General features: G+C 41.8%; 1 protein-coding gene across 1 annotated transcript in view; it reads left to right on the top strand.

Annotated features, from left to right (window-relative positions):
* The window catches only part of MYO7B (myosin VIIB), a 1,466,289-nt gene that overhangs the window by 888,735 nt on the left and 562,382 nt on the right, over nucleotides 1-15,172 (top strand). The window contains exon 28 of the mRNA XM_069617875.1: nucleotides 5,587-5,706. Within this exon, the coding sequence (XP_069473976.1) occupies nucleotides 5,587-5,706 (120 nt within the window). The remainder of the gene's footprint in view (nucleotides 1-5,586; nucleotides 5,707-15,172) is intronic.

Raw genomic sequence — 15,172 nt, 5'->3', positions numbered from 1 at the left:
AAGTTTCCATAGTTGACATGTTAGAAAGATTACTTTTTCAGTGCTAAGCTTTGTGGTTAGTTGTACTAAGGTATCCTAAAGCACTCTAAAATGTATACTCAATACAAATCCCACCGCTGTACACCAGTGTTAGGCAGAAACCTGTGCAGTTCCCTTAGAGAACACTGCAAAAGATTTAAGACTACAGGTGTTGGCAGTAAACCCACTTGGTAGCAGTCTGCACCACCCAGATTTACCTGGTAGCTGTGGCTGAGCAGTCAGACTTCTCTCAAGAAGAGTTAGGCAGTATGCAAAGTATACGCAATAGGCACTCAGACACACCAATACAAGCAAACACTGACCAGAGCTTTGGTATCAAAGTATATAATTATTTATTTAAAAACACACTGTTTGAAGCACTCCAGCACTCTTGTTGTAAAATATTCTAAACACAGTTACTATTGTAATATATACACCCCTTTTTCCTTATCGGATAAGTCATTGAAAAAACCAGGGTGTCCCAGGCTAACCCAGGTTCGAAAGCCGGGGGCTAAATCTACCCCGTACAGTCGGTAGCAAGGGAAGCCTGGCGGGACACAGTACCTTAAGTGGGAAGGATCCTCCAGCGGTGGCAGTTGTTCCTGGCAGTGGGTGCAAGTCGCGTCGTCGTCCAGGGGAAGAGAAGATATCGACTTGGAGGAAAGATGAAGGTCATTGCACTACTAGGGAAGAAACCAGCCGCAGAGTTTTCCGGTTAAAGGTGGTACCTTTGTTCGCGGTCGTGGTAAAACGTGGTATCCCGGTTGCCGGGATGCTTGGCACAGGCAAGGCGGCCACGAGGTACGTCAGGAAGGCGAAAAGACGGTGAAACTGGTTATCCCAACCAGTCAAAGGTAGAAGACTCTCCGGCGGGAGATCTCCTCTGTCGTTGGGAAAAGTGGTGAGACGGTCCAGCAGGGCTCCACCGGTGGTGGCGTCGTGGCAGGTCAGCTCAGCTTCTCCCTCGTCGGATTCTTAGGTCCTGTGGCGACTTCTGAAGTTCCAGTTGCCAAAGCCCTGCTTTTATGCAGAAAACCCCCATTCATTCAGCCTAGCTGTCACTCAAACATGCTAAGTGGTGAGCCGGCCCGCTCACCACTTGGGCCAATCAGGACGGATTGTGACTTGAGTTGCCTAGGCAACTCGGTCCAGGGTGCCTAAATCCCCCTCCACCCCTCCTAACTACCCCAGACAGAGTGGCACCACTTTGGAGGGCTTCTGTGGAGAAGACCGCCAAAAAGTGGAACAAAGGGCTCGACTTGGGTTGAAGTCACAGAAGAGAACACAAACGCCATTTTAGAATCAAGTTTTGACAAAAAATACCAACCGGAGAATTATTATTAATTAAATAAACCGGCGGTATGTTCGAGGCTACCGTAAATAATTAAATAAAGATAGTAGCCTAAAACAATGGGAAATCCCATAGGAAAATATTTGCGGTTGAATATAAAAAGTAGTATCCACTGCCACCAGCCAAAACTCGATCAGGGGGGACGGAGACGTGCCCCCTCGACTAACAGACCCCGGGGCAATTGAATTGCCCCAGCCAGTACGCCCACAATATGATGGTTTGTACTGGTTCAGAATTTAAGACTAGTAAAGTCAATGGTGACTTTACATGCCCTGGGAGACAGTAGTCAGTCCCAGGGTATGGAGTCTATACTGGGGGGTCACTATGACACCCCTGTGTTAATGCACTGAGGGTGCTGTGTAACACACATCACAAAAACACATGAAGCACTATGGAGTAAAAGACCCCATAGCCCATTAAACACATCTAGATTCAAAGAAACACACTCAAATCATGCCCAAGAGTGAGGGTAAAAGAGTCTCACTCTTGGCAGGAGAAAAAAATAAACCCCAAAAATCCAGCAAAGCTGCTGGGGGACTCACTAGGTTAGGAAGTTCAGCCTAAACAGAGAATTCTCCCTAACAGCCCTTCCGCCCAGCTCTCTTGTGTCCCCCTTTAAGTTCTTCCCCAATCATCGTATTTTCATTTTTTCTGTCTGACTTTTTTATGCCCTTATCTGCCCCTATTGCTACACTCCAGAGACTTTTTTTTGCCTGATGAAATGGTGTGGGCCCTTCCGCTTGCAGTTAGAGTGGCAATCCTGTTTTTGGCAGGCACTGAAACCATTAGGATACACTCTATGGGGTTCTCGTAGCCCCCACCACAACCCCCATTATCTCATCTCTTCTCGTTCCTTCATATGCAAAGAACAGGACATTTTCTATCTAGTCACTCATCCTTCGTCTTGGAAATTTGTCTGGCCCTTCCCCTCTTTTTTTTCAGGATTTTCTCCTCACCCACGAGCCAACTCTTTGATGGTATTCCATTCTCCATTTAGAGTTGAAGTTCTGGGCCTGTCCCTTTTAATACATCCTCTGATCGGGGAGTTGAGGGACACACAACCTTCCAATCAGGGCCATCTTTGTCTGAATTTTGTTAGTGTCTTTGAATTGACTGCACATCTCCATTGCCGCCTCCTACCTGACCAAGGTGCTAGACCACTCCAGGACTCTCATTTCTCTGCCAGTTAAAGGTTCCTCACACATTTCTGTTCAATTACTGTCAGATGGCCCTCCCCACTACATCACCTGACCACTGTGGTACACTGTGGCTTGAACCAAATCCCCTTCTCCTTGTTCTTTGCCTGTCTTTTCTTTCCCACCTCCACTGACCCTAGCTTTCGCCTCTCTGACAACCCCCATAAAATGTAGGCTTCACGTGGAATGCTCCCTCTGCCAACTCCACTCTGCTTCTCCTCCGGCTTGTGAGGTAAAAAGTCTATGGAACATGCTTCTTGGGGCTTCCTCCTGTCTACTCCTCCAGTCTCACAATCCTCAATGGGAAAACAATAGCCAAAGGAGAATCTCTTCCCGGCAGATCCTGGACCATGACATCATCACACTTCCTAAAAATAACTGCTACCCATATCCTTCAGCTGTAGAATCCACATGGTTGAGGACTCCCATGAGCATGTTTGGAGGTACTTGCTTTGCCCCTACTGGGCTGCAAATGGAACTGCCTCCACGTCAATGGAAGAGGCAGATCCGTAGGGAAGTTGTCAATGTCTCATCAGAGCTTCAGATTGTGCCCTGTAACTATTTTGACTAATCCTCTTTCTAGAGGCATACAAGAGTTTTTCTTTGTTTTTTATTATTTCTATTTATTTATATTTATTTGAAGAACGGGAATTTCAAATTTGATCAGAAATTACTTACAATACTTACACATTTACTTACACATTTATGGATTGTGGAAGACTTCCATGAAGCATGCCTGTACAATAGCAGAAAGATGAGAACAAGTGGTGAGCCAGTTCATGAGGGTCTACAAAAGTGTGACATATTGCAGGGATAAAACAAAAGAAAATATATAAGAAAACAGGTGACTTTCAAAGGTAACATTACCCTAAGGGGCAAGTACTTCAAACTAAAGAGGAGTACTATATAAATTTACTAAATTGCATTATTAACCTTTACTGGAGGCAGTGGTGGGGTTAGGTGGGGAGGATGGGGAGAGGGCAGGGGGAGATACCTCTTTAGCAAGTAAGAGAAGTTTAAGCTGAGCTTTGAAGAGATCCACAGTTGAGCTGGCTTTAATTGTTATGGGCAGTGGATCCCAGTAGAGCGGGGTGAGTAGGAAGAAAGAGTGGAAGCCAGAGGAGGCACAGGGGGTAATAGAACATTGTGGTTGAGTGCAGAGGCGGATCAGAGGGAAAGGATGATGAATAAACTGAGGTAGACTTAGACGGTAATGGTCAGCTTTAGTTACACATTTGCATCATGACTAGTGTGCCACGTTTGATAATAATGACATTATCTTCAGTTCAGTTATGCTGAGTGAGATTGTTATCTAAAAACTGTTTATTAAAATCCAAATGATTGACTTCTGAGTTAACGTTATATTTAAAAGTTGTTAATGCTGAAGTGTTGCTTTGTGGTATGAAAGTACTCATTGATTTCAAAATAAACGTAAACCATACCAGTAGTATCAATCGCAGCTTGTTGATTATAAAGAAGTCACTGTAAAACATTTGCAATTCTATATATGTAGTAAATTATCAGTATTTTAGGGACAAATGATATACCCAAAAGGAGCTTTCGCCATAGTATTTTATTTATATTTTTTAATTTGCACTGGGAGGCAGCAAAGGTCTTCATGAGCCAGGAAGCTGTTTTCAGACTTCTTTACTTTCAGGCATATTCTTGATTTTGGATCATATTGAGCTCAGGAATCTTTGCCTTTGATGCCCAACACATAGGGCCTCATTACGAGGCTGGCGCTCCCGTAATGAAGGGTGCCGGTAGGGGACCGGCACCCTTCATTACAGGAGGCCCTATTACTAGGTTCCCTTGCGGGACCCGGTATGGACGCTTGTCCCACGAGGGGACCAGGGAGCTAATAACGGGCACGTTATTAAGGGGCCCGTTATTAGCTCCCTCCCCATTCCCCTTGAGCCCTATGGGGGCTCAAATGGGGATGGGTTTTTCCAATGAGGACTTACCGGGTCCTCCAAGGTTGGAATGGCCCGGTAAGTCCTCATTGGAGGAACCCGGTACTGGAACCCGGTATGGAGGCAGCCATGCCCTTATTAAGGGCATGGCTGCCTCCATACTCGTAATGAGGCCCATAGACTTAATTTCAGAAATCTAACAAGGATTACCAAACCAGCTGGGAGGGAATACCTTTGCACCATAACTACAACTGTATCCCAGGCTTTCTTATCTTCATGCAGAAGTGAGATGCCATTCAAGATCTAAGACCTTTCACAAGCATAAAGGGAGAAAGTAACAATAGTGGCCTAGCAATTGATCTCTCCCCACGTGTAAAGACATACATGATTTTGGAGATATGTGTTTACTAATTGCAAAGGAATCCTATGCAAATTTGGTAGCAGTTCCCCTTACCCTTACATTTATCCCGAATGTCAGTGAAATAATGCAAATATTTATATTGACAGAAAGCATTATTTTTATGGCTCCTCAGTCTTTGGCTGGCGTGCCATATTGTCTCCTTTTCCAGGGTTAGGTTTGTTCGGTTGCATATAAACCCTGGCTTCTCAAACTGTAAAACTGCATAATATTTTCAAAGTGCTAGATACTGTGCTGGCAGGTTGACTTCCTGTATTAAGGATTACAAAAGAGGCAGACACTAGTAGTTGCACTCCACTCCATTCAAAAACAGAAATTTCAAGATAGAATTCCACCTTAGTTCCTTACCAGCTCTGAACAGGATAATAAATGCAAATAGGAATTTTTGTTCGAATGACAAAGTTATTCAAATGATACCAAACAGACAAATGTGCGTGTTATGAACCAACCCGCAAGCTTACACTTCCTAACATAGTCATGCACATTCTAGCCAAATAATCTTTCACAACATAGTGAAACCAGCAGACATGTCTCATTCCCCCCACCACTGTTTTAGTTACATCGGCTGATTTGGCCCAATGAATAGAAGACAATACTGGCCCTTATTTGTATTACTTTTTTAAACTCATTTTACAAATTTTTACTCTGCAGAGTCTGGCTAATTACTATCTTTTGGTTTTCTCCCCATAGTATCTGTTGAACTTTATCCGCAGTGCCCCAGGTGGATATGCAGCTTACTGTGCAGATCGACTGCGACGCACCTTAGCCAACGGATGTCGCCTTGAACCCCCTGCCTGGATAGAGCTCCAGGTACAAACTGCCTGAGATCATAAAGGGGCACCTAACTCTAGTTTTTAATTCCTTTTATCCAACTTTCTCTCTCAATTTATAATTCCATATATATTGTCCCTCTCTACAGAGCCGCCATCGCTTTTCACCATTCTTTCTTGTTTTGTCTGCACTTTTCTAGTATCGCTCCACCTCCTAAATTTCCCTGTTTTCCTCCATCTTTTCTGCACTATGTGAATATATAACAGCTGAAACAAGTGTTCTCAAATTGTAAAGATGCAATATTTATCCTTTCAGCATTTTTTAGCATTCCTGCATTATTTGTAAATCCGTATTCAGTTCAAAAGTGAAGTCTTCTCTGATTCTGCATGCTATACAGATGTAGGAAACATTTAAAGAAGAGGTGCACTCACACATTAAAACCTACCAATCCTAAAGACGTCCTAATTGGACCATATATCAATTTATTACATTTTCTCTTTCAGTGGATCTTAATTTACATTTTGTGAAATTAATATCTGCAAACCGCACCTGTCCCCAACCGCCCTCTTTTGATAATCTAATCTGATGCCCTATCACCCTAAGGTCATGTGCCTTACTGGCAATACATCATAGCCTGCCTCCCTCTATATGAAATCAGTAGGAGTAAACACTATGAAGTGCTCCTTGCCATGAAAATAGTGCACAACGGAAATAGGAATACTGCACATACATTAACAAAATCTCACTTATGCATGCAAAATGTGAAAGAGACTCACTCATTCAATGCATTCCCACACATCTTTGTGTTTATTTGCTTCACAGAAAAACACTTTATTGTATTTTAGGTTGAATCAATGAAAGGTGTATATACTTTATTATATCGGTATGTTTTGGAGTAAAATGTACATTTTGAATTACATTGATCACTGCCATTCTAACTGTGTACGGTCATGACTATACAAAGAACAGAGCATCGACCAATACGATTTTTTACTATACAAAATCAAGCCAGCGACAACAAACCTGTTAATTGAAGCAATCATTTCAAATGGATTTGTATGTCTTGATTGTCATTGTGTTTAATCCAAAAATTCTTCATTTTTTCATGTTGTTATGCAAACTGGAAATCCAAGATCCAAATTATGCTCTGAAAATAGTTCCTTTGAAATCTCAATGTTCCATTGACTGACAGCCAAATACATATCACTCAAACATTTGTGTTCATGTGGGATGTGAGGGTTGGATCCTTTAAAGCACATGACGTATGAGTCGGCTGAAAACTTTGCAGTTAACACCCGATAAAAGGTGTATTAATTGACTTGTGCAAAACATCTTCTTAAAACATTATTTTAATAGCCGCGCATGTTCGGATAATTGGTACAGCAAAAGGGCATACCGATCTAGCACATTTGTCCCATATTATTGTAATGACCATCCCATTGGATAGTGTTAAATTCACATGTTAAGTATGGAGACCTTTTTGTGGAATTTAATTGCCATGACAGTTACATATCAGGGACATATCTGCAGATCGATAGATAACATTTTTAATATTAACCCGTTTTCTATTCATGCTACATCTTGTTCTCTAGAATGCCCTTACCGGTGCTCTTCAAACTGTGTGGATGGACATCCTACTGTGTCCCAAATGATTTCCTAGCAGTGGGTGGTGGGATGTAGAGGCTTTTTAAAAAGATATTATGTTGACTATTTTCATTAGAAAATATCAGCGGTTACAGCTTGTATGGGGGGCCGGCAACACTAATTCTACTTAGGAGAGGTGTTAATTAAACAAATGTTAGGATACTACTTTGCTATACTACCACTACATGTCTTATCATATTTTCTATTTCCCACATCTGTACTATTTCATATTTATATTTTACATACATTATATCAAACTTACAAGACATTTGCAGACTCCATTTCTGATATGTTGTGTTGGTTGCTCACACACCCGTGTGAAACATTATTTCAGAGTACCTCAAAATAGATTCTTTATTTGAAGCTCCTAGCAGGCTAATTTTATATCTTGTGGAATGCGATACTCCCAGAATTCTTATGGTTGCTTTTGGGAGAACCGAATTGACAAAAAGAAAGCATCGAGGTCACCAATGTTTGGACATCTACACTAATACTTCTCTTCACAAGCTCATGTTTTACACACGGGCACTCGCCAATAAACCTGAATACATAGGAATGCTATAGACTATCATGTGAATACACAAAGTAAAATATTTAATAAAATGATCACACTATGTATAATTCATTTTCATTTTATTCATTATTTTTTGTATGTTTTATAATTATTTACATGTCGTTATAGAGAGGGAAGAAAGACAGACTGATGGAGAGGGACGTAGGGAGGCAGAGAGATATAGTGTGGTTAGAGCAATAGAGAGAGGAGGGAAATAGAGAGATAGATAAAGATAGTGATAGGGGTAAAGAGAGAGGGGAAGATGGAGAAACAGAGAAAAAAGAGAGCGAGAGGGAGACGGAGAAGGACAGATAGGGGGAGAGAGACAAAGAGATAGACAGAGAAAGAGAGAGAAGGAGGGAGAAAGCGAGATATAGGAGAGATATGGAGCTATATAGCTAGAGAGAGAGAAAGAGAGCAAAAGAGAGAAAGGGATAGAGATAAAGAGAGAGAAGGCAAGAGTAAAAGATAAAGAGAGGGGGAAATAGAGAAAGAGAGAGTGGGGAGAGAGAGAGAGAGACAGCAGAGATATAAAGTGAGAGAAAGAAAGAGATAGTGAGAGACAGGAGAGGGAGAAAGAGAGATAGAGAAAAGGGGAAGATAGAGGAAGAGAGAAAAAGCAATAGCGTTGAGCTAGAGAGGGGGAGATAGGGAAAGAAAGAGAGAGCTAGGGGAAGAACAAAAAAGAGGTACAAAGTGAGAGAAAGAGAGCAAGAGAGAAAGTAAGGGAGGGAAACGGGGAGAGATAGAGAGAAAAAGAATAACAGATACATGAGGGATAGAGAGGGGGGAGAGAGAGAAAGGAAGGGAGAGGGGGAGAGAGAGAAATAGAGGAGAGAGTCAGAGGGAGATAGAGTAAGAGATAGAGGAGGGATAGGATAGAGGGCTATGGAGAGGTAGAGAGAGAGAAAGAGAAGGAGGGACATGGAGAGAGAGAAAAGGAGAGAAAGCCAGAGAGGGGCAGATAGACAAAGACAGAGAGGAAGAGAGAGGGGGAAGCGAGAATGGGAGAGGGAGGGAAAGAGAGAAACAGAGAGCTAGAAAGAGTGGGAAGAGAGAGAAAAAGAGAGATATTTTACTTTCAAAATAAACCCATTCCCAAAACATATTTCTTATAGTACATTAGTAATGCCACAAATTAATGAATACATAAACATCTTTTCATTTTCGGATCAAAGCGTTGCGACAATGCCTACATTTATAGAAATAATCAGTAGAAGATAGCTAATGGTACATGACTGTACACATGTATCATTTTTAATTTGCTACGTGTTTACATCATCTCCACAAAAACGTACCAAATTTTTACAACTACAAGTGACAACAATAATAGAATGAAACTCTGTACAACAATCTCTTTTTAAATAATATTTTATCTGAAATTGAACTTTATATATGCAACAAGAAAAATGTATATTGCAAATGTATGTTGATTGACAACACAACTTTACTTGAGTCTGCTTATGAGTTTTGCTACAATGGCAAACTTTGGAGAACAATCCTCTTTTGCAATTCTTTGGCATAGAGTATGTTCTGGGAATAAAACCAGTTTTCAAGCCACACGCTTTCATCACCAATACAGTGTGAGAAACCAGAAGGTGTCTCACCCGCTAGTCACAGCGGATCTCTCTCTCAGGTGGCCAGGGCACGGCCATGGCCTTTGGATCCAGACCCTGGGGGTGGACCAGTGTGGGAGAATTACCTGGGTCGGGGGTCTTCAGGGAGTAGGAGTGGGACACCGGATGGCGAGACACGGCATCCCTCCCCTGTAACACCTGTACCCCATCCTACCAGGTGGGATACGTGGGAACTTCACCCCCTCCCCCATTCCCTGTACAGACACTTTCACACGGACAGTCTGCTCTGGGAGAAAACCGACTCACGCCCAAGCAGTGTACCTGACATGTCCTGCTACTATGGTCAGGCAAAGTCAGGCAATTACTGATAATCAAACATACATGACTTCCATTAAACTTCCCCAAACGGATAAAAGGCGGAGCATGTTAGCACACTCTGAGTGAGGCAAAGCATACGAAAGAACAGCAGTTTCGAGTCAGCAGCTTGAACAAGGGGAAAAAGACGGCAAACCAAGAAGGGTTCGCAAGAAGGGAAATACCCTTCACCTTTTTGGCAAGAAATCGTTACTTTCAAGAAACCTTTGAGTCAGAAAGCGTAAGGCCAGGAAACCAGACTGAAGAATCCTGCATTGTGTGTCAGAGATACCAGAGGCCCTCGCAGTAACCAACCAAGGCCAGGAGGAACAGCAGCCGCTGTGGTATTGTCCTTGGCTCCAAAAACAAAGAAGCGCCAGAGAGATCAACACAGCCGGTGAGTTGGGGAAAGCGATGCAAGACCAGTCTGTGTTGAAGTCAAGATTACAAGTCGCAACCTTGTATAACTAGCGCTGGAGCGAACATTGTTAAACGCATGTGGTGAAAGACATGAGTAGAGCTAAACTGCTGATGAATGTTTGAATTTGAGAAGGAAAGATACGATACCGTAGACGGAGTGGTCCGCACCGTGAATCTGCTCAATCGCAGATATCTTTCAGGTATTCCGCCAAGAGAAACGAAAGTAGAAGATTGATAAGAACATTTTGTGAAGTAAATCAAAGTGGTCTTGCGATGATTCAAGCAAAACCTATCGCACATTCGAAAGTCTTCGATTTTAATATCAAGAGGATCCGACCCCGAACCAGGGAGATCCATGGTCCGAGCCTGAACGAGAGACACCAAGTTAAACGTTGTGGAAAAAAGGGGGTCCAAGCCTGAAGGAGGAAGACCCATGATGAACACTGGAAGCGAGAACTTGTGCATGTAAAGATCCTGATAGGAATGGAACTTTGATATTGTTTGTTACGACAGGCCCTCTGCAGTAAGAGACTGTTATTGGAAAAGAGGTTTTGGCAGAAGGCCCTGATATCTATGCTTGGAACTGTATCCTCATGGCAGAGAAGCAATAGTGTGTGCGAAGCTCGAGCGTGCCGGCTTGCCTTCGTTTGAAAACTTGGGGAAGGAAAGCTAACTGCTCAACCGTCCTGACATATTATTTCTTGAACACTTTTCTTTTTGCATATATTGTTGTCCCACACCCTTTTGTATTTAGAGGTAAGGATTGGCAATAGGTTTATTAGTATAGGCGCTTTTATTTTGACAGAGACTCGAATAGGACTGGATGGCAACTAATTGGTTAATGCTCAATGGCTCTAAAACTGAGGTGCTGGTATTGGGCACCTCCAAACCCCACACCTTTTGGACCCGTGACTTTTGGCCTGCCTTACTAGGCATGTGCCCCACACCCACAAACTCAGTAATGAACTTAGGTGTCCTGCTTTCCTCCTCCCTTTCCATGGTACCCCAGGTGGCATCTGTATGTAAATCTGGGCATTTTAAACTGCGGATTCTGCGTAAAGTGCTACCCTCCATTTCTATCAAACATCGTGCTCCTGTGGTGGCTGCCCTGGTCCTGAGCACCACGGACTATTGTAACTCTCTTTACCTTCTACGATCAAGGTGTCGAATACATACGTGAAAAATTCTTCCGTTATGTTACTTCTCGGCCCTTGCACTCTCAGTCGGCTCTTCTGATTGCTGTTCCTCGTATCAGGCTGTCCCGGATGGGCGGTTGTGCTTTCTCTGTGAGGGCAGCTCTAACCTGGAACAGCCTTCCCTCTCAGCTTCGTGCCTGCGAAAACCACCTGGCCTTCCATCGTGATCTCAAGACTTATCTGTTTTAGTTCCCATTGCTGCACCTTTCCGTCTACCCTAGCGCCAAGATACCTCCGGGTGAACGTGCGCTTTAGAAATTCTTTAACATAACATAACATAGGACTGCGTTGTTATTATTTGATGGTCGTAGCTTGCTCCCATCCTTATATTTAGGTTAGATAGGCGTTCAACCAACCCATTGGAGTTCAATAAACACCCTTGAACTGTGATCACTTTTATCTGTCTTCACTGTTTGATACCATGCCTTCCTTACAATAGTCAAAGTGAGCTCTCTCACAAATTCAAACTCCATTGGCTCAAAGACTGGCTTGGCTACCTAGTCCTTTATTATTTGTAAATGCCATGTCATAATGCAATAGGCCTGCATCACCAGTAGCTATAGCTTGTTGCCTACCAGATTTCTCGTTGTGAGCCAATGCTGCTAGTCTGGTACGAGCCTCGATACCATCTATGCCGGAATGCAACCTTTTGGGTCTGTACTTTAGACACGTTGTGGAAAACCTCTGAATCCCCAGTTTGGCAAAATTCAGTGAGGCCCTTCATATCTGTGGTGAACACTTGGTCACACACTGACTTCACAAGGGCTGTGAGAGGAGGCGACACAACTCCAGCCACTTTTTCCTTTGCTCCTGTTCATTACTCAGAGTTTGATGTTGGGATGCATGATAATGTGTGTTTTCCTTTCATGAGTGTTTGTTACCAGCATGGTGGATTGATGTATAAAACATATATTGATAGTTTCAACAGTGAAGTTAATATACATTTAATTTGTGTTTACAGATATAGCACTATTTTTTACTTTTTATATTGTGCCTTTCATGCATAAGTACATACCCTAACCATGGAAAATGAAAAAAGTAGCAATGTAACCATTCCTCTAGTAGGTATTTGAATGATATGTGAAGATGACTGCCCGTTACAGTACCATCATTGTGTACAACAAGTTAAGCGATAAGTAAAACAAATAAAAGTAATTAGAATTGCATAATATTATACATTAGAGTAGATGTGCTAATATAATACACACTTACCAAATAACAGTGTTGAACACTACTCTCTAGTTTGTGAAACTTTTGACATGGGAGCAATAACAAAATGTTTAGGAAATACCTATTGAAACTCGCTAGTGTAAGAAGGAACTGTTGTAAGTGTGAGCACTACAGTTTCCTCCTGTAAATCAAAGATGCAAACTTGTACTATCACAATCAATAAGTACGAGTGCAAAGAGCTGGTTCATTACCCACAGTCTATGTCCTAAGTATACAAACACCTAAATAGTTTCTATCAATGAAGATACAAGCAAAGAATGACTGAAAAACCCACATTAAAATAAAGCCATAACTGCTCACCATAAACCGTGCCTGGAGAATGGCACAACTTTGCAGAAATTATGGTTTGATACAATAAGTCGATGATAGATAAGACCACATTGCACAATTAATTGAATCAAAATACACTTTCCTAATAAATGTAGATCTGGCAAAACACATGTGATTCTATTGTATAGACAGGTAGCATTCTCATAAGCATACATAAAAAGTCAATACAGCATATATTTCTTCCTCCTGAACAGTTTGCAATGATGATGTGTATGATAATGACATACTAGTTGTCTCCTGTAGAGGAGGTATTGATAATAAAAATATATAGAAAATCATATTTTAGCATAATTTGTTTTATCATTTTTTAAGTTGTATGTACAGTAACACCATAACAGTGTACTTGTTGCAGTGAATATTCAACCCAAACATTTATGCACAGGTATATTTTAAAAAATGGTTGCACTACAGTAATGACTTTTCATTTTATTTAAAAAAAAACAACCAAATCACATATGACTTTTGGAGATTTATATAGCAGAAATAAAGATAATAGCTTCTTATATAACACATGACACAGTAGATAATGGGCCTCATTACGAGTCCGGCGGTAACCGCGGCGGTGAAATCGCCTGGTTACCACCAGACTCGTATTACCATTCCGCCTCTGTGACTCACGGAATTACCAGGGCATTACAGCCCCGGTGTCCCGGGAGTCACGGAGGCGGAATGGTGTTAATCCCCATTCCCATTGAGTCCCATAGGACTCAATGGGAATGGGGAAGTGGAAAAACCGGCACCATCTCGTGATGGTGCTGGTGTTTCCACGTCCGTCTGCAGGCGGGAGGTGTTCAACCCGCCAGGTCAGACCTGGCGGGTAGATCACCTCCCGCCTGCAGGACTCGGGATCGGGCGGTCTGGAATTAACAGTGGCGGCGGGTTTACCGCCACTGTTAATTCCGGACCGCCCGACCCGTAATGAGGCCCAATGACTGTCAGCATATAGTCTAATGTAAAACGAAAAAAAGCATACTTGAAAGCCAAGCAATGTGTCAGTGGTTTCTAGTAAACTTGTACAAGTTGTAGATTAGCCCTATTGAAAATGAATGTGTCAATAAGCTGATTCAAAGAAAAAAACAGTATAGATACCACATAGAAATTTAAGAACAAAATAAATCAATCACTATGTAAGATCAATGTCTATCGTCTCTTCCTAAGTAATTGAGCATACTTCCATTAGCTCTGTCTGCATAGTGAAAAGTATGAAAATTAAAACATTTAAATAATAACTCTGATCATTACATATGTTGCAATGAATTCATAATAGGGATACTGACATCTGTAAAAACACATTGGATCCATCCAAGTCTCGGATGTAAACCGATGTATAAGAAGCAAAGCTTAAGTTATCTTAAAAATATTTTTGGTATTATTACATGCATTCTTCAGGAAATAAAAAAGATAATTTAGCTGATGAGCATTACAGGAGACATGTTACAAGATATTATTTATTCATTTTTATTATTTATTTATTTCTATTGCGCCGGTAACTTGCAAGTCTCGGGGCACAGCTACATGGACACGTGTGAACGAACATATATAGACAAGACATGCGTATGCGTGTTAGATGTGTGTGACTTTAAGGAGGTGCTAAAACTAGTTTTAGTTGAAGAGATGAGTCTTCACCATTTTGCGGAAGCGTAGGTAGTTATCTTCTTTCCTTATATTGATAGGGAGATTGTTCCAGAGGCCTGCTGTAACGATCGGGAAGGATTTACCTAATGCAAGCTTGCGTCTATGTGTGGCTACTGCGATCTTGGCATGGTCCGTTGATCTTAAATTACAGATGGATGAGTATGTGTGTATTTTAGATTTTACGGTAGCTTGATGCCTTTCTGTTAGCCAGAAACCTGTGCAGTTCCCTCTGGGACCACTGCAAAAGATTTAAGACTACAGGTGTTTGGCAGTAAACCCACTTGGTAGCAGTCTGTACCACACAGATTCACTTGGTAGCTGTGGCTGAGCAGTCAGACTTCCCTCAAGAAGAGTTAGGCAGTATACAGAGTATTCACAATAGGTCAAGAGCACACAATAGAACAAGTAAACACTGACCAGGGCTTGGAGTAAAAGAGATATAATTATTTATTTAAAACCACATCTAGAAAAACACACAGGCACTAATAGTAAGCAATTCAAAAACACGGTCACTAAAAGATATACACTCCCTTAAAAGAATATTAGACAAGTTTTAAGTAAAGCCC

Source organism: Ambystoma mexicanum, chromosome 10 (assembly GCF_040938575.1).
Source record: "Ambystoma mexicanum isolate Mex_15411 chromosome 10, UKY_AmexF1_1, whole genome shotgun sequence".
NCBI classification, from domain to species: domain Eukaryota; kingdom Metazoa; phylum Chordata; class Amphibia; order Caudata; family Ambystomatidae; genus Ambystoma; species Ambystoma mexicanum.
This window is presented reverse-complemented; position numbering and strand designations above follow the sequence as displayed.